The 10,781-nt window shown below is 33.9% G+C and overlaps 1 protein-coding gene across 1 annotated transcript in view; it reads right to left on the reverse strand.

Annotated features, from left to right (window-relative positions):
• The window catches only part of LOC144959964 (uncharacterized), a gene marked incomplete in the record, with an annotated part of 73,599 nt that overhangs the window by 57,244 nt on the left and 5,574 nt on the right, over positions 1-10,781 (reverse strand). Inside the window, 2 exon segments of the mRNA XM_078892844.1 lie at positions 3,278-3,391; positions 10,442-10,544. Coding sequence (XP_078748970.1) covers positions 3,278-3,391; positions 10,442-10,544 — 217 coding nt within the window.

Genomic DNA, 10,781 nt, shown 5'->3' on the forward strand with positions numbered 1-10,781 from the left:
TTGTCCGAAAAATTGTAATATCGCCTAACAGGCGTCATGTCTCGTCCCACATGTTAAATGTTGCTGTTGACCAGGGACCCCTTGTAAAGCGCTTTGAGTACATTTATAATAATAATAATAATAATAATAATAATAATAATAATAATAATAATGAAATTTATTTATATTGCGCCCACTCCTTTATACAATAAAGATCTAGGCGCATAACAATTGCTTCAATCCATTCAAATCTCTCTCTCTCTCTCTCTCTCTCTCTCTCTCTCACTAACTTTACATCTATCTATCTCACTCCCAGTCTCTCTCGCTCTCTAACTCTCTCTCTCTTTCTCTCTCTCTCTCTCTCTTTCTCTCTCTCTCTCTCTCTCTCTCTCTCTCTCTCTCTCTCTCTCTCTCTCTCACACACACACACAAACCTTCCACCATCCAACTATTTAACATATTTAAAAACTAAAGTAATATATATATATATATATATATATATATATATATATATATATATATATATATATATATATATCCTGTGATCATCGTCTGCTCAAATAAAATAACTAATAAATTAAGAATTCTCGAAATAAATAAGTTCTTAAGTGTTTCCTGAAAGCGAGTTTAGTACGGACGTCACGAAGAGATAAGGGGAGATTGTTCCAGACAGTCGGTGCAAAGTGACTAAAGGATCTGTCAGATAGTTTTTTACCCTTTTTTGGTACTTTAATTTAGAATGATCACCTGATCTCAATGCGCGGGGCTGAACGTATGGTTCGACAAGGTCATCGAGATAAGCAGGGGCGCTTCCGTGAAAACATTTAAAAGACATGACTCCAACCTTAAAGAGCACCCTGGCCCTAATGGGAAACCAGTGTAAAGTCAAAAGCATTGGAGTCGTTTGTTCTCTCTTATTTCTTCTTAAATTTATTCTAGCAGCTTGATTTTGAAACCGCTGCAGTTTATCAAGTAAGAAACCTGGCCAGGTACTCATTTTACACCCGAGTACGGTGAGAGAATATGAGTAAGGAGTCTTCTCCAAGGACTCAACTATGCTCAACAAGGGCTCGAACCCAAGACCATCCGATCCGAAAGTGAGTGTCATACCACTAGACCATATTGCCGCCCAAATCTAAGTAGCCCTCCAGAGCCAATGGGCTCATGGAGCCAAGAGTTTATCCCGGGTTCTTTATTGTGAAACAGACAATAGCCATTGCTTGCTACACTGTGAATAGGATAGGATAGGATAGTCTATCACAAAAGTACTTTACATCATATCTAAAAAACCTTTTCGCGGGGGTGGTGGGGTTTGAACCTGCGACCTTATTGGTACGACAACTCCGCCTGGCAGGTGAGAGCGTGGCTCTACCGTGTGAGCTATCCACGAACACAAAAATATTCGTTTCAAACCCAAGTCATTTCTAGATTTTTATTCTCTATTGTCTTCTGGCACTTTTCTATTCACTTCATATCTTGTTGTTACCAACATAAGTGCCTGCTCCACTCACTTTTCTGAATTAAAAATTCACCCCATACACCGGAGCATACTCAATGTCTCAATCGTTTCTATGTTATATGTTTGTGTTGAGAATATTGGCTATTAAGCTTAACTGCTGGTCAAAATTACTTCGCGATGGCGGTGTGCGAACGAATCGGCGGTCTCAAGAAGTGGGTGAGAGAGGGATCTAGAAATGACTTGGGTTTGAAACGAATATTTTTGTGTTCGTGGATAGCTCACACGGTAGAGCCACGCTCTCACCTGCCAGGCGGAGTTGTCGTACCAATAAGGTCGCAGGTTCAAACCCCACCACCGCCGCGAAAAATTTTATTCTCTATTGTCTTCTGGCACTTTTCTATTCACTTCATATCTTGTTGTTATCTAAAAAACCCAGCTACTTAAATCACTGCTTGGTGGACAATGGGGGATCAGAAAAATATTTCAACTGCACCCCGGAAGGATCTCAGTCCCTTTGCGTGTAAAGCGAGTGCTCTACCAATGTGAGTCCTTGCAACAGGCTTGCATTTTCTCACCGTACTCATATATAAAATACGTTCCTGGTAATTAGCAGCTCTATATCTTGTCGGAAAAGAAATTGTAGCATTGTCGTAGACGCATGATACCCTATATGTTAAGTGTTGCTGTTGGCTTGGGACCCATTGTAAAGCATTCTAAGCACGTTTGATGTATGTTGCGTTATATAAATGCTCACGTTTTTATTTATTATCCAGGCAACTACAGCTGTTTGTATATGGAATACGCGTGGTATAAATGGTTTACATTATTGTTATTATTATTATTATTATATTATTATTATTATTATTATTATTATTATTATTATTATTATATTATTATTATTATTATTATTATTATTATTATTATTATTATTATTATCATCATTATCATTATTATTATCATTATAATTATTATTATTATTATTATTATTATTATTATTATTATTATTATTATTATTATTATTATTATTATTATTATTATTATATATTATCATTATTATTATTTATTATTATTATTATTATTATTATTATTATTACTATTATTATTATCATTATTATTATCATTAGCATTAATATTATTAATATTATTATTATTATTATTATTATTATTATTATTATTATTATTATTATTATTATTATTATTATTATTATTATTATTATCATTATCATTATTATTATCATTATAATTATTATTATTATTATTATTATTATTATTATTATTATTATTATTATTATTATTATTGTTACTATTATTATTATTATTATTATTATTATTATTATTATTATTATTATTATTATTATTATTGTTATTATTATTATTATTATTATTATTATTATTATTATTATTATTATTATTATTATTATTATTATTATTATTATTATTATTATTATTATTATTATCATCACCATCATCATTATTATTATTATAATTATTATTATTATTATCATTATTATTATCATTATCATTATTATTATCATCATTATTATTATTATTATTATTATTATTATTATTATCATCATTATTATTATTATTATTATTATTATTATTATTATTATTATTATTATTATTATTATTATTATTATTATTATTATTATTATTATTATTATTACTATGATGATAACGATGATGATGATTATGACAAGACTGATGATGATGATGATCATGATGATGATGATGATGATGATGATGATGATGATGATGATGATGATGATGATGATGATGATGATGATGATGATGATGATGATGATGATAATAATAATGTTGATGATGATGATAACTTACATCGACTAAGAGGTAGATACAAGTCTCCACTGTTGGGATCAGGAGCAATATTATATTCCTTTGCTATTACACTTCCCTGCAGAACCTCGGCCTCACATACTGTCTTACCCTTTACTTTGAAAGAGAAATAGAAATGGTAGATGAATTTTCTATCGAAACATTTTAAAATTATTTTGTTCTAGTTTGTGTTGCTTAGCTAGGATATGACTATCAAATACTGCTAAATCACACCCAGTTATCACATGCAAGTTACTGGGCTCCATTTAACTATCTAGGAACATTGGAAATAGAATGTAGGTATATATATAAAAAGGAACAGCTCCACAACCAGAGCCGCGCTTTATAATATGAATAATTTCAACACAGTAAAATAGTTAAAACTGCCACTATAAATTGAAAATTGAAAAGATTGCAAAACAAAAATAAATTAGTATTTACAACATTTGAAAGTAAAAATGCGAAATAATTATATAAAATGATTCTTGCTTGTTGTTATAAAGCCTAATAATGGACGGCGGAAAAGATTTTCGGTGTCTCTCTGATTTTGTTGAAATAGAGAAAGGGCGACCACTCCTTCCTGACATAGTAATTGATATTATCTCATTCATCTGTAGTGTTTCATTCATCCTGTTTTGTTGATGAAGGGGAAACCCAAACGCCCATTGTATATGTTTTCTTAATTAAATTGAAGCTTACATTCACTTTCACATTATTATTTATTTCTTCGAGCTTCGAGCAGCAACAATTATATTACCCAAGAAAATTAATGAAAAATTACTCAGACAAACTAGCACCTAGGTATATTGACACACATTTTCCAGAGTTCACTTAGCCAAGTGAAAGTACCGGATGATTGGAGAACAAGAAAGACAACACCAATTTACAAAAAAAAGATAAAAATATAAATCTAATTATAGACCAGTACCTATTACATCAATCACCAGTAAAATACTGAAACGTGTCATATTTCTGACATTATGAATCACATAGAGGCCAATAAAATTTTAACAGAATCACAACATGGTTTTAGGAAAAAAGGTCATGAGAAGCAGAAAATATAAATAAAAAACTACGAACTGATACCATATTATTTTCAGACTTTAGCAAAGCTTTCGACAAAGTTCACCTTCATACATTTGGACTGAAATTATGGAGATATTAAGTACAAAACAAAACATTCCAATGTCCTTCTTGACCAATCAAAGACAAGTAGTTGTCGTTGATGGTGAGTCATCACAGTCAGCCCAAGTCGTGTCTAGTCTTCCCCAGGGCACAGTTCTCGGCCCCCTCCTATTATTAATCTACATTAATGATATAGCAGAAAGATTTAAATCAGGAACCCAACTGAGATTGTTTACACATGACAGTTTTCTATATCAGACAATAAGAACTAAACGTGACACATAATTTTGTTCATGCCGATCTAGATCGCTTACAATGCTAGGAAATAAATAATAGCAAGGAATTCCATCCTCAGAAGCAAAAGGTTCTAAAGTTCAACAGAAAAATCATACATTCAACATACACAATACATTACACTGCATTAGAAGAAGTGAGCTAGGCGAAATATCTAGGAGTAATAATAACTAACAAACTAAATTGGAAAGACCATGTTACAAACATATGCAAAAAGCAAACTCTAACTTAGGCGTCCTCAGAAGAAACTTATACGACAGCAGAAGGGAAATAAAGTTTAAGTGCTACGAAGCCTTTGTTAGGCCAACACTAGAATATACTAGATCTGTTATGGACCCTCAACACAAATCAGAAATCGAAGAAATCGAACAAACACAAAACAGAACCGTCAAACTTATAAATCAAAACAACAAGATATTTTTAAAAATGAAACTGATTTAAATCTTGAACCACAGCAACAGAGATCGAGATGAAAGCGTGACAAAGTAATAATATTTACAAAGCATAAACCATCAAGTAAAATTACCCCTCGGTAATATTCAACACAATAAGAGGAAGTCATCCAAGTTTATGGTTCCCCACTCAAGAGTGGATGCATACTAGACGTCTAGTACTCATTCATAATACCATCGACATTAATTAAGACAGTGGAATAGTTTCACATCTCCAATGAAAGAAAAATACTGTGGTCTGTGGAATCTTCAACATTTGAAGTTACAGACATAAACGGAAGAAGAAGAAGAAGAAGAAGAAGAAGAAGAAGAAGAAGAAGAAGAAGAAGAAGATCACAACATTCGTAACATTTTAGATGACGTTTAAAATAGATTCAATGAATACATTTATGCACAAATATTTACGATCATAAAGATGATAATTATATTTATTATATTTTATGTATATATACACACACATGTACACACCCGCGCACGCATTCACGCGCATTATGAAAAAGCATAGATAAATATACAATTAAGAGAGTTATTATCGTAATATATTCATACATTCATATTTTTAACTATTAATCTAGTGTTCCAACGACCAGTTTGCAAATGATGATTGTGGTAAACGGTACTATATTTGTAAATAAACAAACTACAATAATGACTACCGCACATCTCATTAAATGTTATATTATTACGGCTTTGCACACTGTGTGTGTACTTGACATGTGTTGTTCTGGCCATAATTGAAACACAGAAAAATCAATGGTCGCACCAGTGTTTTCTGCTTTAGAACGACCAGTATTTTGAATATAAATTTATCCCAACGGTCGTGACGTCACTTCCTTCATAATGACGCATAGTAATTTAGTTACTGGTTCTAAACTATCGGAACAATGGCGGACGCCCTTATGAAATACTTCTCCGCAAGCATAAAGTGTATCCAGAGGAGAAAAACATTATAAATCTGATCATGTTTTGACTTTTATGTATAAAAGTCAAAACATGATCAGATTTATAATGACATGTGAAAAAGGTCTCGCCTGCACGAAGAATAAAAAGTGCCGAATTTCTTTGTTTAGAACCAAACTGTTCGTTGCTGGGCGACGTGACAACATACTATTGAATACAATTATGACGGCTGTCATTAAGATGTCAAATATAATCATGTAATTAAGGCAAAGTATGGATATGTCATAGGATGTCGTATAAGAAGTGTTCAAGTGGACTACAGTGTTTACACTCTGTCTGCCAATTGTTCAATTTTAAAAGGGAAAACCTGATCTCAGTTGCCAAGATCTTTTCCGTACTAATAATGATTTCCTTTGAAGATTGACAGGTTCAGTAACGCCCCTGGATTTAATCTTTTTATATATACAGATATAAATTCATATGGCTCAGTTGTTAGAGCATCCACCTGGTAAGCCGAGTCAAATCAAAGACTTTAAATCTGTTATTTCCCATCAGATGCTTGGTATTTAGGGAACAGCGCTGAGGATGTTTTGCACAATGTCAAAATGAGTGAGATGTTTCGGTTTGCCCAATGTCAGATTGAGTGAGATGTTCCGGTTTGCCCAATGTCAGAATGAGTGAGATGTTCCGGTTTGCCCAATGTCAGATTGAGTGAGATGTTCCGGTTTGCCCAATGTCAGATTGAGTGAGATGTTCCGGTTTGCCCAATGTCAGAATGAGTGAGATGTTCCGGTTTGCCCAATGTCAGATTGAGTGAGATGTTCCGGTTTGCCCAATGTCAGAATGAGTGAGATGTTCCGGTTTGCCCAATGTCAGAATGAGTGAGATGTTTCGGTTTGCCCAATGTCAGAATGTGTGAGATGTTCGGGTTTGCCCAATGTCAGAATGAGTGAGATGTCCCGGTTTGCCCAATGTCAGAATGTGTGAGATGTTCCAGTTTGCCCAATGTCAGAATGAGTGAGATGTCTGGTTTGCCCAATGTCAGAATGGGTGAGATGTTTCAGTTTGCCCAATGTCAGAATGAGTGAGATGTTCGGGTTTGCCCAATGTCAGAATGGGTGAGATGTTCCAGTTTGCCCAATGTCAGAATGGGTGAGATGTTCGGGTTTGCCCAATGTTAGAAGGAGTGAGATGTTAGCGTTTGTGTCTGACTAGTTATCTTGTGTGGTAGCACGTACAACTTTTCTTAGTTTTGCTGGAGTGACTTCAAAACTAATCAAGACAACTTGTTTGCTCGATAACCTTAAAAAAGAATTTCTGGGTTTGAATTCAATCAGTGACTAGATAGATTATGGGATAGAGCAACGTGTACTTGTTTACACATCTGATAACCCAAATTATTATGGTCTCATTGTTTTAATGGAATTACTCTAAAATAACGCAAAGTATAGAAACCTTTACAACAATGGTAATTCAAGCCCATAATTACATTCGGTTATCAGACCTGCTAATTTGAGCACCAAGGATAGAGGAATGAAAAATCTGATGCCTTGAGAAAAATTACAGTGTCTCAGCCCCTTTATGGACAGGCAACAACGTTAGCTGAAGCGACAACCCTGTGGGATAAACCATTCTGCCTGACTCAATCCTCCTCCCCAAACTGGACCATTTTGAATATAACAATATTGTCATTTCATGACAAACCGTCATATCATATCACACCTATGTGATGAATTCTTTTGATATTTATTTGTTTCATGGCAACGTTTCACTCATTTACGTATTAAACGTTGTATGATTGTTCGTATTAATGAATGGTATGTACTTCAAACTTTAACGTTTAGAGTTTCTGCTTCAAATCCTCGGAAAAATCGTTCGTATCAATGTTTTTGTCTCAAGGAAATCGAAATGGCGCGGCCTTGTTTACTTCCGACACAAAAGTGCACCACTAATTTCATCTTATTTCGCGATTTGTTGATTGAAGACCTATCCTTCGCTTAATATTATATAAAGCATTGTATGATGATTTAGAATTACAAAGAGGCATCAAAAATAATAAACCATCCTGTTGATGAAGTGGAAAGAATTCATGGAAAAGCAATAGAAAGGAAAGCATTCTCAATTACCAACAATAAAAAAACATATTTTATACCATGAATTTGATATTTTTGCCATCTGGGAGAAGTTTTTGTCAGATTAAATGTGGAAACTAACAAGTATAAATCAACGTTCGTTCCATCAGCAATAAAAATGTTGAATATTTCATATGGTACAGCAAAACCAAGGATTGATGCGTTGACTGATTGACTGATTAATTTGTTTAATGTTAGGCTGGATGAAGTGACCAATTGATAATGATGATAATATTTGGTGTTGAATTGCCAAGAATGTAACGAATTGAAAATGAAATGAAAATGTTGATGTTGTGTATGTCGAAAGCGTGAAAGAAAGAGAGGAAGAGAGAGAGAGAGAGAGAGAGAGAGAGGTGAGAGAGAGAGAGGGAGAGAGAGAGAGAGAGAGAATGGGTAGGAGTGAGGTGTCTGTTCAATGTTATAGTTATCATATAACGTTATGACAAGTGTAACTAAATGACAAATTGCCATATTTGTGGACAATAAAGATCTATTATTATTATTATTATTATTATGAAAGTTAATTTTACAAGAAAACCACACAAAAAAACAACAACAAAACCATAGCCAGGCTTGCATTAAAATGAAAGTATTTTGTACAGACAAAAAGCGTTATAAAAATGTCAATTTTCAAAGTCATAGTCACATGATCACATTTTTGTTTTATTCGTTTTAAAAAAAAATTTTTTAAAGGGTATTACATCGCTTGCAACAAATTAAGGTCATTTCAGCGCCATAGAAAGAAAGGAAATGAGATAATCAAATCAATAGATTTACAATTGAAAGTGCACGAGAACAAGGAAGACAAAAGGGAATGATTCAAATAGAGAACAGCATATGTGAATTCCAAGAGCACATTATCAGTGTACTTAGTTTCAAATAACCGAAAAGTCTCATCCATACAAAAGCACAGGATCCCACTATGATGAATAGACTCAAATGCTTGCAAACCATTATATTATATTTAAAACAAAAATGTAACAGTACACAACAGAGAGATGATTTAAAGATAAAAATATCATCTTCCAAATCTATAACTATATATTTTCCCTCCCAGAAAATGATTTCCGCTAGAGCTAGTACAAAATTATTACATTCCAAGGTGAAGACAGAAAGCAACTCGGAAAACAGATAAAAAGGGGAGAGAAGATGCAGCTGTTGACCTCCTGCTTATCTTGGGAGGTCAAGGACTCCCTAGCACATGAAATTAACATTAACATTTAATTTTGAAATAAACAAAATATGTGACATGATTTTTCAATTGGGACGGTTATTGGGTACTGCAACTCTCACACACACAAAATTGATAACAGTGAAAAAAACCAACAGACAAAACTCCATTTCCTCTTTTGTTTTCTACTTTTTGTTTTCGGCTCGGTTCACTATGCAGGTCAGCATAGCAGCATCTTCTTATGGTGCTCACTCTTCTATGTTATGACTATCTATCCTGGCCGCAAACTCATTACCATAATCGTGCACCATCGCTACCCGCTCGGAAGCTTCGTTACAACGCACCCATTTGTAAACTATCGCTAGCTGAAAAGTCTTTCTCAACAGGGTCCTTAAAGTATAGAACAAATTTTGGGGCGAAAGGGCACAAATGATATAGCGCCATCTTAATTCACAGAGATTTTTGAACTCTACACACCTGCTGGCCCACTCTGATCCAACATATGAATAACTGATTAATATCCCATTTGTAAACTATCGCAAGCTGAGAAAAAACTCTCTCTCTCTCTCTCTGTTGAGATATAAAAGTATGGAATACATCAGACAAAAAATCAAAGACGTACAAGCTCAGGAATTTTACAAAACTTTTGAAAACGTTCCAATAGGATTCAATAGTTTGATGTCACGTCCGCCCAGCAACGAGCAGCTTGGTTCTAAACAAAGAAAATCGGTACTTTTTATTCTTCATGCGAGCTCGAACTTATTCACATGTCATGTGATCAGAATGTATAAAAGTCAAAACATGATCAGATTTATGTTTTCCTCCTCTGGATACACTTTTATGCTCTTCGGAGAAGTATTTCTTTAGGGCGTCGCCATTGTTCCGATAGTTTAGAATCGGTTACTAAGTTACTATGCGTCATTACGAGGGAAGACACGACTTTTGAAGCCTATTATTCAGGTAGGCTTTTGAGTGGTAATAGTATTACGATTTTATGTTACATATTATTTTTGTATGTGTAGTGTTAGAGCACGTTGTGTGTTCTGCACGTTGTATGAATGAATTCTTACATTCCATTACACAGAATACTCACTCGATGTTCTCCTCGCCTCCCAGGTGTCTGTTTTGGGGAATACATATGTAATATCTGTTTCACCATCAGGGCCCCTGAATTGCGACTGAATAAACTTGTCATTCTAAAATGAGACATAAAAAGGATTTTAAAAAAGCAAAACTTGAGCAGCTATTTAGCGCAATATCCAGGGGTCCCGATGGTTCAGTTGATAGACTACTCACCACATACGCAAAGGAATGGATATCAACTCCACAGATTCCGAGTGAAGTCGATATTATTTTTCTAACCCCCACCTTTGACTAAGCAGTGATTGGGTAGTCGGGTCTGTTAGATCTGACTGAAAGTATTTTGTGATAGA

The sequence above is a fragment of the Berghia stephanieae genome, chromosome 14, assembly GCF_034508935.2.
Source record: "Berghia stephanieae isolate SIO BIC M18660-M18661 chromosome 14, UCSD_Bste_1.3, whole genome shotgun sequence".
NCBI lineage: Eukaryota > Metazoa > Mollusca > Gastropoda > Nudibranchia > Aeolidiidae > Berghia > Berghia stephanieae.